This window comes from Heterocephalus glaber, unplaced genomic scaffold (genome assembly GCF_053883595.1).
Source record: "Heterocephalus glaber isolate CG9 unplaced genomic scaffold, H.glaber_assembly_v1.0 deba00000621, whole genome shotgun sequence".
In the NCBI taxonomy this organism is placed as follows: domain Eukaryota; kingdom Metazoa; phylum Chordata; class Mammalia; order Rodentia; family Bathyergidae; genus Heterocephalus; species Heterocephalus glaber.
In genome coordinates, this window is record NW_028258153.1 from 5,685,230 (window position 1) to 5,702,905 (window position 17,676).

The 17,676-nt window shown below is 48.4% G+C and overlaps 1 protein-coding gene across 3 annotated transcripts; it reads right to left on the minus strand.

Annotated features, from left to right (window-relative positions):
* Nucleotides 1-3,618: 3,618 nt before the first annotated feature.
* On the minus strand, nt 3,619-12,420 carry LOC101719921 (tubulin alpha-1D chain-like). Of its 3 annotated transcripts, none has more exons than XR_015449146.1 (2): nt 12,332-12,417; nt 3,619-3,803 (listed from the first exon to the last, which is right to left on the minus strand). XR_015449146.1 is itself a non-coding variant. In XM_087206028.1 (2 exons), the coding sequence occupies exon 2, from the start codon at nt 8,425-8,427 to the stop codon at nt 7,414-7,416; it is 1,014 nt and encodes a 337-aa protein (XP_087062154.1). In that variant the 5' UTR covers nt 8,428-8,737; nt 12,332-12,420; the 3' UTR covers nt 7,204-7,413. The 3 variants fall into 3 exon arrangements, 2 of the variants coding, with proteins under 2 accessions (XP_087062154.1, XP_021099947.2); XM_087206028.1 differs by lacking the exon at nt 3,619-3,803 and adding an exon at nt 7,204-8,737 and having other exon boundaries at nt 12,332-12,420; XM_021244288.2 differs by lacking the exons at nt 3,619-3,803; nt 12,332-12,417 and adding exons at nt 7,233-7,338; nt 7,436-8,276.
* Between the last annotated feature and the right edge of the window lie 5,256 nt (nt 12,421-17,676).

The window sequence follows — 17,676 nt, forward strand, 5'->3', positions numbered from 1 at the left end:
CCAATCCACAAGGATCTTCTATATTTCATGCTGCCAGAATATATAAAGAATAATGTGAGGGCTGGAGGATATGGCCCAGTCCTTGCCTACCATGTGTGGGGCCCTGGGGTCAATCTCCAGCATCACAAAAATGAAAAACACAGTAAAAGAAGAATGCAGTCGAAGCTCTGACTTATCTGAGCTGGAACTTGAAAAGATTGGCATCCCTTAGTATAACCCACTGGGAAACCCTAGGGCTTTGGAAACAGACCTGGGTTTGCAACCTGGTGCTGCTAGGCTTAGGGAAACTTCTGAGGAGTTGGGTTTTTCTCCCTAAATACTGTATAGACAATGCTGATGGTTGTTTGGAAGTCACATGAGGCAGGGTATATAACAGGAGTTATCAGTATAAACCTCTCCAGCATCACATTTGGGCCAAGGAGCAATGGTCATGTGAGTCTAGGATGGTTGACCCAGGAACACTTCATCAAAGACAAGGGCTTGAGTAGGGCATGTGTGCAGAAGGCAGTGTGCTTTGTCCAGTTTTCCTGGCTGCCATCATCTGAACTTCCTGCCTCCATCTGGGGAATTCTCACCTACTTTGGGGAATTTCCATCCCCTGGGCCCTAACAGGAGGCAGGCCATCTGCCACAAAGCGTTAATACTTGCAGCTGACGCTCTTCCAGACTCCTAGCTCTAAGGGTGCAAGTAAAAGACATAAGCCTGCCAATCAGGTGCAGCAACCGGGACTGAAACTGGGGCAAGTCACTGAGAAGATGAGGGTGCTTCAGAATTCATCTCGCGGTGGTGGCTGCCATGGGGCCTGCAGCGGCCTCTAGTGTCTGAGAGAGGAAACGTTAGCTTCTACGTCTGTACTGACGGAAGGTCGTCACTGCAGGGGATAGAGGGAAGGAGGGTCTCCAACATAGGCTGCCCTGTGCCACAAGCTCGACCGGCAAGCTTCCTTTGGTGTCTTGCTGTTTGCTGAGCCTGTTTGCTTACTTTTGCATTGATTCTGTGTGCTAGTCCATATCTGCTAATTGAAGGATGGGGTGTTTTGTTGTTGTTTTTGTTTGCTTTTTAAAATTTGCCAGAGTTCATTTCTGCTGTTTACAACAAGAATCTTGACTTGGGTTGGGTATTTAGCTCAGTGGTTTTGTCGCCTGCTGCACAAGCACAAGGACCTGAGTTCGATCCCTGGTACCAAAAGAAAAAAAAACACACAAAAAGTCTTGACTGAACCAAAGACTGAGGGCTTAGCTTTGGTTTAAGAGGAAAGAGTGGGTTAGGTTAGGTTAGGTCACTCCAAAATCTTCCAAGTCTCTACCTTTTTCTTCTCACTTCTCTTATCTCAACAGACGTTTGTCTAGCACGTCCTGTGTATGTGGTATTACATTAAGAATAGGAACACAAAGACCTTTAAATTCCAGGCAGGGAAATAAAACCTAGTTGAGACATAAACAAATGACAACTTAGGGAAATGGTATGGAACATATGTAGCAGACAAAGGGTTAATTTCCTTTGTTCACAAAGAAATCCAAAAAATTAATAAGGCAAACAATGCAATTTTTCCAGTGCTGGGGTTGGAACTCAGGGCCTTGTGAGTGCTGGGCAAGAGCTTTACCATTTAGCTATCCCCTCATCCCCCAGTGTACTTGTGTAAATAGCCAAAAGGTACAGACAGCTCACAGCAAAGGAAATACTGGCTTCTAAACACATGAAAATATGCTCAGTCTCACCCACAACAAGAGAAGTGTAAATAAAAGCTGCAACAAAATACTTTCACTTATTGAATGATTGACAAGGATGAAAAAGTTTAATATATCATAAGAACAAGGTTGTAGGCACGAGTGTCCTCATACAATGGTGGTGGCAGGGCAGCTAATTTGGTATTATTTCTAAAGAGAGAAATATGCAGTGCAACAAAATTATATATATATACATATATATATATATGTATATATATATGTATATATATATATAAAACAGCCTTTGATCCAGCAATTCCAATTCTAAGAACTTAGGAATATATATAGATCTATCTATTGATAGATAGCTATCGATCGACAGATGGATAGATATAGATATATGCAATGAAGTATGTGTGGTGTTGCACCATTCATCTTCCCCACCTCCTATACTGGGGGTGGAACTGCAGCCTCAACACTAAGCTATATCCCCACGCACAGCATCCTTTTTAATACCGTAAGATTAGAAACAACCTAAGCTGAGTGCAGTGATATACGCCTATAATCCCAGCACTCTGGGAGGCTGAGGCAGGAGGATTGCAAGTTTGAGAGCCCCTCCTGAGCAATTTAGTGACTTAGTGAGACCTTGCCTCAAAATAAAAAATTAAAATACAAAGGGCTGGGATGTCACTCAGTGCAAAGGCCCTGGGTTGAATCCCCAGTTCCATATGGGAGAAGAAGGAGAGGGGAGAGAGAGAGAGAGAGAGAGAGAGACAATAGAACTTAAACACCCATTAATAGCCGACTGGTTAAATAAGCCATGGTACACTATATATGATGGAATATTGTTACTAACAGGAATGTGCTGGTGTAGACCATCTTTTAGATTGAATGTTAAATGAAAAATTGAAATGCAGAATAGAATATACTAAAAATACAGGGACACACATTAAATATCTGTAGATGTTAACAGCGGTGCCTGCCAACAGAAGAACAAGATGAAGGATGTTTATTTTTGCTGTTCGTAAATTTTTGGGGGTACCTTTTGAATCCTGAAGCATGTGCAAATAACAGCTGTTCAAATACACATAAAAAATTGCTAAGGACCTAGTTGGGAACTAGGACATTCCCCAGAAGCCATGTGCTACTGTACATGGCCGCCCATGCCAAGTGCCAGACAGTGACACAGGTAGATGGAGGGGGCTGGGAGAATCCAGAGGAGGGAGCCCTGCTGTAGGTGGGATGGGTTCTGGAAGGCTGTGACCTAATCTGGAAGGAATGGTGACACTGAGCCAGCCGGAGCCCTAGCCCTGGCTTCCAGAAGGAGGAAATGCTGAGGACACAGCTTTGCGTATTCCTGACACAGCAGAGGTGAGGGAATAAGCTTGTTGAGTGAGATCCAAAGCTGGGAACCTGTCTCCCTGTGTGCAGGAGGTAATTGTACCCTGGCTTTAGAAGCATCAGAGATGAAAGGGTTTTCCTGCACGGAGGGCGTCCCCAGGAGCCGGGCTGGGTGGCACTCCCAGCTGCCCCAGGAAGTCTGGGTTGCCACCTCCTCATACCCACACCCAATCCAACCCAGGCAGGCCTACAGGTGCCTACCAGAAGGGGCAACCCTGTGGGGTCTGCATGGAGATGAAGATGCAGCACCTAGGGTGGGCTGGCTGATACAGCAGATGGGAGGGGAACTGACTGGCTCTCTGGATTCCCAGCCATCCTGGCAGGTGACATTCCCACCTCTCTTGCTCATATAAGATGTCAGGAGAACCTCTCCAAAGGGCGCTGACAGCCCCAAGATCTGTCCCCAAAGTAGCCTCTGCCCCAGTTCTGTCCCAGAGCCTGGGGCCCTGCCCCCTGCCTTGGTGTCCTTCATCACAGATGCCAGACAAGGATGTGTCAAGCGTCATGCCCTGGAGACATCTGAGTCACTGTCTGGGCTTTGCTTACCTGACAGGCCAGAAGAGGTAGTGTCTGAGGACCTCCTAGAACAAGGTGGCAGGAGGGTGGGGCCAAGGGAAGGAGGGTAGCAACCAGAGTTTCAGTTCAGGCACACCTGGATTTGGAGCCCAGCTCCTCCACTTACGGACTGGGTGATCTTGGGCAAGTCACATCACTTCTCTGAGCCAGACTCCACATCTATAAAATAGGCAATAATGGAGTGAGTTCCCTCAACAAATACTGAGTGTTTAATGTACTAGGCAACATGCAAGGTGCTGTGTGTAGGACAGTGAGGAACAAGCCCTTGTTCCCAAGGAGCTTCCATTCCAGTGGGTACAATAACTGTATATACCTCAAGAATATACAAGATGAACCAGGTATTGTGGTGCATGCCTGTAAATCTGGAACTCTGAGAAGCGGAGGCAAGAAGATTGCAAGATTGAGCTCAGTCTGGGCAACTTGGCAACAGCAAGACCCGGTTTCAAACTTTGAAAAATCTTAAAAAGAGGCTGAGGAGACTGAGGGTGGGAGGAAGGGAAGACCCAGGTATTTCTCTCATCTTTCTCGCTCTCTCCCTCCTTCCCTCCCTCCCTCCCTCTCTCGATTATCAGACAGTGGTTGTGTCTTCTCCCTGGCTCTGATTCCTGTCAAATATCCCTCCTTCCCTTCTTGGTCCCACCTGCTTCCTCTGGGTTGTCCTGCTATGGTCCCAGCTCCGAGTCCTAGTTCAGTGCAAGGGCCCTGGGTTCAATCCCCAGTACTCAAAACAAAACAAAGTTAGGTCTGGGGATTTAGCTCAGGGGCACCACACCTACCTTGCAAGCACAAGGTCCTGAGTTCAATCCCCAGTACAAAAAAAAATTAATGTGAAACAAAAAGAAAAGAAGGCGAAACAAGCCAAAGATGTTGGTGTGTACCTGTGATCTCAGGGATTACACTCTGGGAGTCTGAGGCAGGAGAATTGCAAGTTTGAGGCCAGCCTGGGCAATTTAATGAGACTGTATTTCAAAATAAAGTAAGAAAAAGGGCTGGGAATGGACCTCAGGAGTAGAGCACTTGCCTGGCATGTGCAAGGCCATGAGCTCAATCCCCAGCACTGAAAAAAAAAAAAAAAAGAAGGAAAGTAGGAGAAAAGATAACATATGCATAGGGCCTCATGCATAATGTTAGTAAATTACAACAATTTCTGAGGGTTTTAAGGGCACCCAAAGTTACCCCTCTCTCCTTCCCAGGTGAGAAACCAGGTAAAGGAGAGAAAGATACAAGAGTCAGACAGATGGAGATTTGAAATTTGGCCCATTTAGTGGGGGAAAAAACTAGATTGAAGATATAGCTGAGCTAGTCAGCAAAAATGAGCCTCTAGACCTACTCTCTGAATTAAGTTACTCCTGCCCCACACCCCCACACAAACACACACACACACACACACACACACACACACGCACGCCTGGCAGCCTCTCTCCTGGGGACAGAACCCGTTAAGCATAAATCCTCAAAGAAGAGTTGAGAATACTTGCTGTCTGAATAAATAATTCCCAGAGAAGGAGGAAGCCGTTGGGGTGTAGATGCCCATTTTCCTCTCTACACCCTCCCCCCACGATTCTGTTGCTTTCACTCCATCCTCTATTTCCTACAAAGTCCTTGGGACAAGAGTGACAGGGACAGGTGATGGGGACCAGATGAGGAGGGTCCCTCCTTGAATGGCATCCTAGCACTGGGCTAGTGGAGTAGGTGCTGGTGCTTTGCCTGCCTTCTCTAAGATCCATTCCCTACCTTCCTTTCCCTCCTGTCTCACAGGGCTTCGTGCCCTCTGTCCTGGGCTCCCTTGCCAGTTGCCTTCTGCCTTGGCTCGGCTGATGGGAGCCACTGCTGGAGGTTGAGGGTAGGAGGAAGAAGCCAGGAAATTTCTCCCTCTTGTTCCAAATGGCTTCCCAGACTGTAGCTGTGTCTCCTCCCTGGCTCTGATGCCTGCCAAACGTTCCTCCTTGGTCCCGCCTGCCCCCTCTGGGTAGCTCTGCTGCAGTTCCAGCTCCAAGGCTCTGGTATCGCATCTCATACCTTGGTTCCTCCAGCCTGAGGGGTGACAGCAGCTTCCTGGTGTTGCTGACTTTGGGGTTGCCATTCCAGCCCCCCATCTTGGAAAAGGCCGGGAAAAAGGGGACTGCAGGAAGGACAGAGATGACTGTGGTCCTGAGAATTCAGTCTGCTAGGTTGGGGTGGGGGTGGCCCTAGTTCCCACACTTGCAATCGTTAGACCATCATCCCTCAGCCCAGGAGGGGCTCCAAGAGGTCCATATGAAAGGACTTAAGGGCCGCCATTGGGCTGGCAGTGGCTTGAAGCTGCACTTGTGTAACACATGACATGAAATTGAGAAAAGGTCACTTGTCTGTGCACAGTGGTGAGTACTGACAGAGGTTACTGAGAGGTAAGCTCTCCTCCTGCTTCTCCCCCTTTCTTTTTGCCGCTGCCATGCTATGATCTCACTGCCAGCTTCTGGACTCTCCATACACTAACTCCTGCCTGGAGAAGACAAGTCCCCAGACTGCAGGGTGGTCCAGGGAGCACCAACCACATCTGACCACTATGGTGCATCACTTTGGGTTCCCTAGCTGCCCAGGCTCCTCTGACCAACTTCACAGTGGGCAACTTCACAGTGCCCCTGTCCCATCCTCAGAGCTTCCTATGGACTCTGCAGCCCAAATGTGAATGGCCCAGGAGAATAGAGGACTTGGTGCTTGATCAGGCAAGAACAGAGCCAGTATGTAAGCTCCCCAGCCTCATCTCACCTGCCCACTCATCCAGGGATAGTCCCGAGATGCCTGTGTTATGGCTTGTGTCTAGATGTCCCCTCAAAGCCTCATGAGGTCATAGGGTGGCTTTTCAGAGGTGACTGGATCTAGGGTGTGTGATGCTGGGATTAATGGTGCCCCACCCTGAGTGTGAGTGTTACTCACCCTAAGGGCCTGTAGCCTGGATAGAATTCCTTAAATACACAATTTACAAATGAGTTTCCTTCAGGGCGAATGTTCATAAATCAGATTCATTCATAAGTCTGACAAAGTGAGTCTTATACAACTTTAACACAAATATACAATATAAAGCATTAAAAAAAGTGGGGTCCATTCATAGCGGTGAAAATTCACAACTTGAATGTTCATAAATTGAGGGCTCACCGTGTAAGGGACAGAAAGAGGGCTGCTTCTGTCACTTGCTTCTTGTTGGCTTCTGTCTGCCCTGCTTTACCATGAACTGTTTCTCCTCTGCTGCCTTGAAGCCAGTCAACTATGGACTGAAACCTTTACAAACTGAGCTACAATAAACCTTTCCTCCTTTATCTTTGGGTGTCAGGTATTTTGTCTCAGCAACAAGAAAAGTAAGGAAGACAACTTGCATTCAGCTGCGTCTTCTCTGGGGTGAATTTGCTCTCCTTCCCTGCTCTACTCTCCTTAGCTCCCATCCTGTTCCCTGGAATTGCACTCTAATGAAATCTAGAATCAGATTTGCCTCTTAGGGAGCTCAGGCTAAGATACCAGGCTTCCTTCCTCTCAGGCTTCCTTTCTCTCATGGAGGAGAACCCAAGAGAAAACACTAAGGAGACAGTAAGGCCACAGCACTTTATTTAGAAAGATATACAAGATCTCCTAGTATTCACCCCCTTCCTCTTCCTCTCCCTCCCTCTCCTCACTATCCATGCCTATCTCCTCATAATCCTTCTCCAGGGGCTGGGGATTTAGCTCAGTGGCACCGCACCTGCCTCGTAATTGTAAGGTCCTACGTTCAATCCCTGGTACCAAAAAAAAAATTTTTTTAAAGCCACTCATAATCCCTCTCCTTGGGCTCTGAGAACTCACCCTCCTCCATGCCCTCTCCCACATACCAGTGTACAAAAGCCCTCTTCGCATACATCAGGTCGAACTTGTGGTCCAGGCGGGCCCAGGCCTCAGCAATGGCGGTCGTATTGCTCAGCATGCACACGGCACGCTGCACCTTGGCCAGGTCGCCCCCAGGCACCACCGTGGGCGGCTGGTAGTTGATACCAACCTTGAAGCCCGTGGGGCACCAGTCCACAAACTGGATGCTGCGCTTCGTCTTGATGGCAGCAATGGCGGCGTTGACATCCTTGGGCACCACATCTCCGCGGTACAGCAGGCAGCAGGCCATGTACTTGCCGTGCCGGGGGTCACACTTCACCATCTGGTTGGCAGGCTCGAAGCAGGCATTGGTGATCTCTGCCACCGACAGCTGCTCGTGGTAGGCCTTCTCTGCGGAGATGACTGGCGCATAGGTGGCCAGGGGGAAGTGGATGCGAGGGTAGGGCACCAAGTTGGTCTGGAACTCTGTCAGGTCCACGTTGAGCGCCCCATCAAAGCGCAGGGAGGCGGTGATGGAAGAGACAATTTGGCTGATGAGGCGGTTGAGGTTGGTGTAGGTTGGGCGCTCGATGTCCAGGTTGCGGTGGCAGATGTCATACATGGCTTCATTGTCCACCATGAAGGCACAGTCTGAGTGCTCCAGGGTGGTGTGGGTGGTCAGGATGGAGTTGTAGGGCTCGACCACAGCGGTGGACACCTGGGGGGCTGGGTAGATGGAGAACTCCAGCTTGGATTTCTTGCCATAGTCAACAGAGAGCCGCTCCATCAGGAGGGAGGTGAAGCTAGAGCTGGTTCCCCCCTCCAAAGCTGTGGAAGATAAGGAATCCTTGGAACCCTGTGCATTGGTCAGCCTATTCAGGGAAGAGGATGAGAAATGTATGGTGTGAAGTACAGCTGATAAACAGGAAGGATCCAAAAGCTTCATGAAATCCTTGGAAGACTTTTCCATAAGCACAAGAGATGAGCATGGAGAGGGCCTGTCTTTCTCCTCCTTGTCCCCTTCTTCTCTATAATCTCCTGAGACCTTTCACACATAGCTGTCTTAAATCTAGTGACATAGTCATCTTTGTTATCACAACTTGCCAACTCTGCCCAGCTCACACCCATGCCCCCCAATTTAATTTCAGATGTTTCTGCAGGGCTTCTCTGCTGAGATCAGCAATCCAGGACCATCCTTGGTGGAAGCCAGTGTCAGTCACAGCGCCTTGGCCTAGCATTCCTGACACCTCTGATTTTCATGGAGTCTTCTGGTCATGTCCCTGCAATACAAGGCAGTATTCTGGAAATACTTATGGAATGCCATAAATTAGCCAGGCAAGCCACCAATATGTTTGCACTTCGGGTTACTCTTCTTAATAGTGGGCCAGTGGACATAGACGATAAGAAGATACTGGCTTCAGGCTAGGCCTATAGGTCAGAATTCAAGGCCCTTCCTCACTAGTACAAGTCCCTACCCTTGCTCAGGAGGCTCTTCCAGGGGCTGAAGCTGCCATTCCTGTCTGGTCTCCAGAGTACTTCTTTTTTTTGTACCGGGGATTGAACTGAGGTCCTTGCACTTGCAAGGCAGGTGGTGGAAACACTGAGCTAAATCCCGGCCCTCTAGAGTACTTCTTTACCCAAGACTCAGCCTTCCCTTACCAGGTTCCAAATCCATTCCAGCACCAGGTCAATGAGCACCTTTCCAATGTTATAGTGGCCCCTGGAATAGTTATTAGCAGCATCTCCCTTGCCTTTGATGAGCTGCTCTGGGTGGAAAAGCTAGCTGTATGTGCCCATTTAAACTTTATCTGCAATGGGCAGAGTTCTGGGCCCCACCTCCCTTATAGTCCAGCTCCCAACCCCCAGGGTATCCGGAGGGAATGGGGTCACCAGGCCCCAGATTCTACTTTAGAGGAACTGCAACCAATGACATGGAAAGGGATGTGGGACAGCCTTAGGGCTCAACAGCTGAGCGACAGTGATTCTAATTTCCTTGGATTCCAACTGGAGTTCTAATTGGCTGCAACACAAACTCCAGCGCTCTGCAGTTCTGAAGTAGGACTTCTGTCTGCTCTGGGAGAAGGTTATGGCAGAGACTGATCAGCACTCACCAATCATAGTGGGCTCCAGGTCCACAAACACTGCCTGGGGCACATGTTTTCCAGCCCATTTCACTGAAGAAGGTGTTGAAGGAGTCATCTCCTCCCCTATTGGTCTTGTCACTGGGCATCTGCCTATATGATTGAATCTCATGTTCTAAGCAGTACAGCTCCCAGCATGCTTTGCCCCACGTGAACTGAGATGTATTCACACCAAGTGGGCAAAGGTCAGAGAACAGCCTTAGAAAGAAGGGTGTTATCATGCCTGACAGGGTTCCTGCCTGCTTTCCTTGAGTGGTTCTCTGGCTAAGCATCATTTCCTGGACTCTGTTCCTTGCCCAGCCTCCTGTGTTTAAGCACTTACTGGTGCCACTGAGGATCCACAGGCATTGGCTGTAGGGCCAGGGACAAAACTCTGGGGGAAGCAGATGTGGGCAGATCTGAGGTTATAGAGCTTTGTTCAGTGACTAAGCATCTTAATTAAGGAGCATGAAGGAGATCAGATGAGTATGGTAAAGTGTGATAGTCAACATAGCCATGCTCAGAAAGAAATGGGTGTCATTGGTGGAGGAAACAAGGGCAGTCATTACAGAGATAAAGAAAGCAAGGGATGCTGGAGTGTGGTCTTGCATGCCTATAATCCAGCACTTGAAGGCTGAGGAGGGTCACCTGGGCTACACAATGGTTTCAAGGCTGGCCTGGACTACAATGAGACTTTGTCTCAAAAAACTGACAGAAAAAAAAAGACAGCAAGGAAAACACACACACACACACACACACACACCCCAAATTTAGAGTAATGGTTCTCTCTGACAGTGGATGCAGGAGGAGAGGGATTTTTTTTGTCAAATTTGTCAACAGATGTTCATTCTATTATTTTTATACCTTTCGGCTTCTCTGGAATATTTCAGAATTCAATGAGGATGCTTTCCCCATAAATTCAACACATCACAGACATTTTTTTTTTTTGGTACCGGGGATTGAACTCGGGTCCTTGTGCTTTCGTAGCAGGCAGCAAATCCACTGAGCTAAATCCCCGGCCCTTCATCACTGACTTTTTAAAAATATATAAAGCAGGGCCGGGGATTTAGCTCAGTGTTTCTGCTGCCTGCCTTGCAAGCGCAAGGTCCCAAGTTCGATCCCTGGTACCAAAATATATATATATATAAAGCAGTTGGGTGTGGTGGCACACACCTGTAATCCCAGCACTCAGGAAGCAGAGGCAGGAAGATTGCAGCAAGTTTGAGGCGAGCCTGGGCTACATAACAAGTTCAAAACCAGTCTAAATTACATAGCAAAAGCCTGTCTCAAAAAAACCTAAGTAAATAAATAATAAAAACATGAAAAAAAGGCCTTAACTTATAACTTTTAGATGGCTGGGATTGATCCATAAGCAATCTATGTCCCAGACCTGTGACTTCCTTGCTCCTGCTGAGCCAGTGTCCTCCCTGTGAAATGAGGTTGATTAGAACCCCTCCTAGAAGGAATACTGTGGGGGTTGGAGGGAAGGACGCATGTAAGGTGCCTGGCCATTGCCTGACACATACTAAGGCCTGTTGCACCCCTGCCAGCTCCCAACCCCACACCCCAGCATCATAAGAGCTGGGAGGGACTTAGGGAGGAGGTGACTCTGAAACTCCCCAGGAGGGAGGGCTGGCTGGAGTGCCCAGCACCTGGTAAGACCAGCACCAGCTGCTGCACCTCTGAGCCTGCCCAGGTTCTGTCCATCAACCAGACACCGTCCTGGTCCCCGGAACTGCCACCTACACAAGGTGTCTCTGACCTCTTAGGAAGTGATGCCTCACCCTAGGCAGCAGCATGTTTGGGACAAAGAACTCAGCTTGTAGAGTCACACAGATCTGGCCTCTATGACCCCACGTAGGCTACTCCAGCTTTCTGGGCTCCTTTTTCTTAATGATAATACCTGGCAGGCCATGTTGTTTAGTTGCTATTTAGGATGCACTAATTAGATACAAGGCACTATTTTGTGTACTTCTTGAACTTCTCATACATTATCTCATTTAATCCTCACAACAATCCCCTTAGCTAGGTACTTTTATTACCCCCATTTTACAGGTGAGGAAACTAACAGTTCAAAGTTGAGCAACCAGCTCAAGGTTATGAGCAAAAGCCGGCATTTTCAGAATGGGGAAAGCCTGGTTCCAACCATGCTCTAAACTGCTCTTCTGTCCTGCATGACCGGGAGACCGCTGAAGCTATCAATCCTGCTGCTTCCCTGGCCAGCAGCACAGCGCAGCAGCTCTAGATGGAAGGAGCACCACCCTCTTCTTCCCTCTCCCTCTCCCTCCCTCTCTGACTCAGTGACTGAAATAAGGTGCAGACAAAGGTGCAGTAAACAGGCAGGGCCATGGGAGAAGCCAAAGAGCAGAGCTTCTTCTAAGACTTGTCCCACAGCTGGGAGGGGGACCAGAGCCCAGCAGTGAACCTGGGCAGGGCCCAGGGTTTGAAGACTCAGCCAGCATGGAAAGCAGCCTCACTTTCTGCTCAAGTCTTGCTTACCCCCACCCCACCCCAAAACTCAGAGCCCTCTCAGACCCGCCCCTGATAACCATGCTTCTCCCCTACCCCTCTGGGCATGTGCCCCAAACCAGCACACTTGGGGGCTACAGTCCCATCTGGGAGTCTCTATCGATCTCCGATCTCCTCTCTCCTCATCTCCCCTCTCCTCCCCCCATACTAGAGCCCCATGAACAGCAGGATTCACAGGGTTCCCTCGCAACCCCCCGGCACCACTGGGCCCCCACCCTTGCTCACCACGCTGCCTGGCTGGGGTCTTCTGTTTGTGGGTCTGCGCTCACTCGATAGGAGCCTGGGATGGATCTGTGGCCTCCCTCACCCTCTCTGGTCTGGTGACTGGGGGTGGGGGAAGAAACAGCCCGTGGGGCGGGGTTGGGGGCTGGCCTGTTGGCTTGGTTACAGAGCAGCAGCAGGTGCTGGGCCAGGGCCCAAACTGGGGAGCCAGGTGGGGTAGGCAGAGGAGGCTCACGGTCACGTTTTGTGGTGGCAGCCTGGCCTGCACAGGTGGGAGAGGGTGTAGAATTCACACCCCCCAGAACTCCAGCACCACCCTTACCCCCTGGGCCTGGCAAGGACTGGAAGTGGAGTGTGGGTGAGACAGAGACCTGCAGTGATCCAGAAATAATGAGTCCTTCAGCATGAGAGCAAGCCCGGGGAATTCTGGGCAGAAAGCGAGAATATCTTAGAACAGAGGTACCTAGAATCTAATAGGGAACCCCAGGTCTAATACCTATAAGCAGTTAAGCCCCACCCCCAGGTGCTTCAGATAGAACTCAGGAGCACTTTAGCAATGAGCTACATCCCCAGCCCTTTCCTTTTTTTTTTTTTTTTTTTCCTCCATTTTGAGACAGGGTCTCACTAAGTTGCCTGGGCTGAACTTGAACTTGCAATCCTTCTGACTCAGCCTCCCCAGTAGCTGGGATTACAGCCATGCGTTACTTTGACTGGCAGTGCTTAACTTCTTTTGGCCTCAGCTTTCTCATCTACAGAATGGGAAGAGGCAGTTTGTGAGGCTCGGTGAAGACAAACCTTGAGTGCTTAGGCTGGGATTGCTGCAAAGCAGACTGATGATCAGGGTCTCAGGACTATTCTTAAATGTCTCCCCCAGGTTCATTACAGGTCACAGCTGCACCAGCCTTGCCTTCTGTCCCCCCAGGAGTCTCCCTATGTCCTTAGACAAAATTCTGAAATAAAAATGTTAAATCTCTAGCATCATAGTTCTTTGGACAACTATGCCCCTTATCTCTTCCTCAGCAACTTTGTGAGGTAGACAAGGTGGCCCTCCCGTTCCCATGATAAAGAAAAGGAAATTGAAGTCTCTGGTGTCCTGCCCAAGGTCACCTGGGGCTTCATTAGTGGTGGAATTAAGAATCATCTGAGACTCAGGCTCTGCTTCTTTTTCCGTGTGGCAGAGTATTCACTGTTCCAAAGCCCCTCCTAGGTCTTTATCTCCTTTCTCCCAGACTTTAATTCCATAACCAGCCAGGACCACTGCCTTGCATATCCCTCAACTCTCTGGCCTCCCTCTAGCCTCAGCATCTTTGTTGTTTTGTTTTGTTTTTTTGGTACCAGGGATTGAACTCGGGACCTTGCGCATGCGAGGCAGGCAATGGAACCACTGAGCTAAACCTCCAGCCCTGTTTTGTTTTGTTTTTTAAAACAGGGTCTGGCCTTGTAGTTCAGGCTGGCCCTGAACTCACTAGGTAGCACAAACCAGCCTCGAACTTTCGGTAATCTTCTTGTCTCAACCTTCTGAGTGCTGGGATTACAGGCGTGTGCCACCACACCTGGCTATCATCTTTGTTTGACTAACCCACCACCTGCCCAAACGTGTTTCTTCACTAACTCTATGCCCATTTTCACTCAGCTATACAGTGACTGTAGAAAAACTCAGAACATTTAGGTACATGCCTGTAATTCCAGCACTTAGGCGGAGGCAGGACGATCGGAGGCAGGACGATCGCAAGTTTGAGGCAAGCCTGAGCTATATAACTGAGACCCTGTCTCAAGAAACAAACAAACAAGAAAAACAAACAAAAAAAAAAGAAGGGAGAGGGAGAGGGAGAGGGAAAAGAAAGAAGGAAAGAAAAGGGAACTACCCAGTCCCAGAACTATGCTGACTGCTCTGACTTCAGATACATGACCACGAGCCTCCAATGGACCCTAATGGCACCTGGAAGCCACACATTTCTCCACTCCCTCCTCCAGAGAGGAACAACCAGGAGTAGGACTGCCAGACCGAGCAACTAAAGTATTTCATGTAGCAACTCTATCCAAGAAGCAGTCGTTAATGTGAAATTTCAGCTACTGTGGCCAGCAGTAGGAGAGTTATTTTGAGATGGGGGACTCATCACTCGTGTGACAGGGAATGGCCCAGAATCTCCAGATGGCTAATTCTGTCTTTGGCTATGTACTGATATCTTCAAAGCCAGAACTCATCTCTCTTTCTTCTGGAGCTAGGAGGCCCAGAAAGAAGACAGAGCCAACCAACCCATCGAAGGTAAGCAAGCCAAGCCTCCAACTGGACGGGTCCCTGAAGCCGGAGACCTCTGAAATTATTATCCAGATGGAGGAATTTGGGACTACTGGGCCCACAGCTCTCTGGTTTAGCTCTTAAATGTCTTCCTACATCTTTGGAGTTGGGCGTCTCAGAGTTGGCCTAGGCATCACCAACTCTACCAACCTATAGGCAAGTGAGTATCTTATATAAAACAGAGTTTAAAGAGGCCCTGTTTTTAAACATGTTACTGTATCCAACTTATAAGAGTCAGTTGACACTCTTGTATCCTTCAACAAATATTTATTGGGTGCCTGGTACATGCCAAGCACTGGCAGAGGGCCAGGGAAACAGTGGGGACAAGAAAGATCACTTAAGGAGCTTACATTTTTGTGGGGAAGACAGATAACAAACAAACAATAAAACTTCAGACAGCAATAGCACGTGAAGAACACAAAGCAAGTTAGCCATGGGGCTGGCTACTATTTCAGACTGAACAGGGAAGGATCTGTTTTCTATTTGAGATTTTTTTTTTTTTTTTTTTGCTACCGGGGATCAAACTCAGGACCTTATGCTTGCAAGGCAGGTGGCAGAACCACTGAGCTAAGTCCCTAGCCCCCGTTTGCTATTTGAACTGAGAGCTAAATGAGGAGTCAGCCAGGGCAAGACCTGGAGAACAGCGGAGAACAGCGCTCCAGGCAGAGAACAACAGCAAGCGCCAAAGTTCACAGGCAGGAGTGAGCCTGGTGTATTCCAAGGAACAGAGTGAGGGACAGGAGAGTTGTGCAAGGTGAGATCACAGAGGGAAATGGGTGTGGGAAAAGAATGGCACTACTATAAGCAGAGTGGAGGGTTCCAAGAAAACATCGCTGTCTAGATTGTGTTTTAGGGAGATTCCTGCAGCTTCTGTGCGAAGAATCCATCACCGGGGTTCAAGAGTAGATCAGAAAGCTGGTTGGGTGGCTACTACAGGCATCTAGGAATGAGAGGAGGGGGCTCACACCAGCAGGGGGCTGGTGAGAAGGGGCTGTATTCAGAGTAGAGCAAAAGACTTGCTAATGCATGGTGTGTCCCCCCACCCCCAGCCTTGCCTGCTTCAGTCCTCACTTACTTGCTGGCAGGGGCCTGAGTCCTTCACTGAAGTATTCGTCCTTCCACTTGCTCATGGAAGATGGTTTTCCACAGACCCAAGGGTGAGTACAGATCGGTGTAAACCATTCCTGGTAATTGTATTCCCTCCTTCCGGTGACTAGTTTAGGCATGGGCAGGTGAGATGCCTATTAGAATGTTACGTATCTCTCCTCTCCTCTGCTCTCCTCCCCTCCCCTCCCCTCTCTCTCTGTCTCTCTCTGTCTCTCTCTCTCCTTCCTGCCTTCCTTCCTTTTTTACCTTTTTGGGGGGAGTTTTTTAAGAAAAGGGTTTTTTCCATGATAAGGAGTGAGGTGGGAAGAAACTCCCCTTCCCTGCCATAAGACAGTGCCACATGATGGCATGATAATTACACTGCAGCAGCCAACTTGTGATCGTGAGGGGAATGTCACCATCCCACTGAGGGTGCCAGAGCAGAAAGCTGGAAATACCGGAGCTATTGGTGACATCACGGAATCAACGCTGGAACTACCTTCTGCTTTGATTTCTAATGGAATAATGAATATCCCCATTGTTTAAGCTATGATTAGTTATGCTTTCCATTACTTACAGCCAAAAGTCCCCAGTAAAAGAGAAGGAAGAGAGGGAAATATGATCCTAGGTTTTTAGCTCAAGCACTTGAGTGCAGGTTTGGCAGAGAGTAGAGTAAGAGTAGAAAATTGAGACTCCATTGAGATTGTGTTGTTTGAGTTGTCCAATGGCTTTTAATTGGAGATGTCAAGAAGGCAAATAGTATTTAGTAGGCTGAGACAGGAGGATTGCTGTTTGAGGCTAGGTTGAACTACATAGTGAGAACTTGTCTCTCTCTCTCTCTATATATATATGTATAAAATAAAAAGAAGGCAAGTAGACATGTGAGTCTGAAGTTCAAAGAAGTCTGACATGGAGATATAAATTTGAGCATTATCAGCATAGCTGTGACATCTGTTTCTTCTTTTTTTTCACCTTGAACAAAGATGTGTTTTGAAATGTTGAAGTAATTACGTGTGTGCATATGCAAGCATGCACAATACTTGGGACCGAATCTAGGACTGTACTACTGACGTACATTCCTAGCTCTGTTTATCTTTAAAAAAAAATTTTTTGGAGACAGTCTTACTAAGTCACCCAGACTGGCCTCAAATTGTTTGTTTGTTTGTTTGTTTGTTTGTTGTTTGTTTGTTTGTTTGTTTCAAGACAGGCTCTTGCTTTGTAGGTGAGGTTAGTCTTGAATTTACCATATATCCCAGGCTGGCCTTGAACTCACAGCAATCCTCCTGCCTCCGCCTCTGGAATACTGGGAATCACAGTAACATTTTATTATGGACATTTAAATATATGCCACAAGGTAGAGAGAGACAACAGCCTAGAATCCCATATACTCATCACTGAGTGAGCTTCAACATTTGGTCCTTTGGGGAGAAAAATAAGGAAATAAAGAATTTAGAGACCTCTGTTTAAGGTAAGCCATCAGAAACCACCATGAGTGAGTGGCCAGGACAAAAACCAGGAGCCACAAAGAAAGAATTTCAGAGAGGAAGGAGCAGCCAAACACTGCTGTGAGAAGTCAAGAAAGACGAAGATGGAGATGTGGCCTTTGTGGATCTGGCAAGATGGCAGTCACCAGAGACCCTGGCAAGAGCATCTCAGTCAGCACATGAGCCGAGTCTGCCAGAGTGTTGAGGAACAAAGATGTGGAGATGGTGACAACAGGACCACCCCCTTAAAGGTTATGCTATGAAACAGAGGGCAGCCAGAAGAAGCTTCAACTGGGACAGGCTGAACAATAAAGGCTAAGACTACATCTCCACCCTCGGATGGCGGGCGGGAGAAAGTTGACACTTTGAGGCCCTTCCTGTCCTGCTCCAAAATGAAGATGAGACCCTGGGAAGGGCTTAGAAAAGACAGAAGTGACAAGGAGTTAGGAGAAGAGGGGGCACCCAAAGAGACAGTGGCC

Excerpts from the sequence above, each read along its gene's own strand:
- LOC101719921 (XM_087206028.1), bottom strand. The coding sequence starts at position 8,427 with ATGGAAAAGTCTTCCAAGGATTTCATGAAGCTTTTGGATCCTTCCTGT.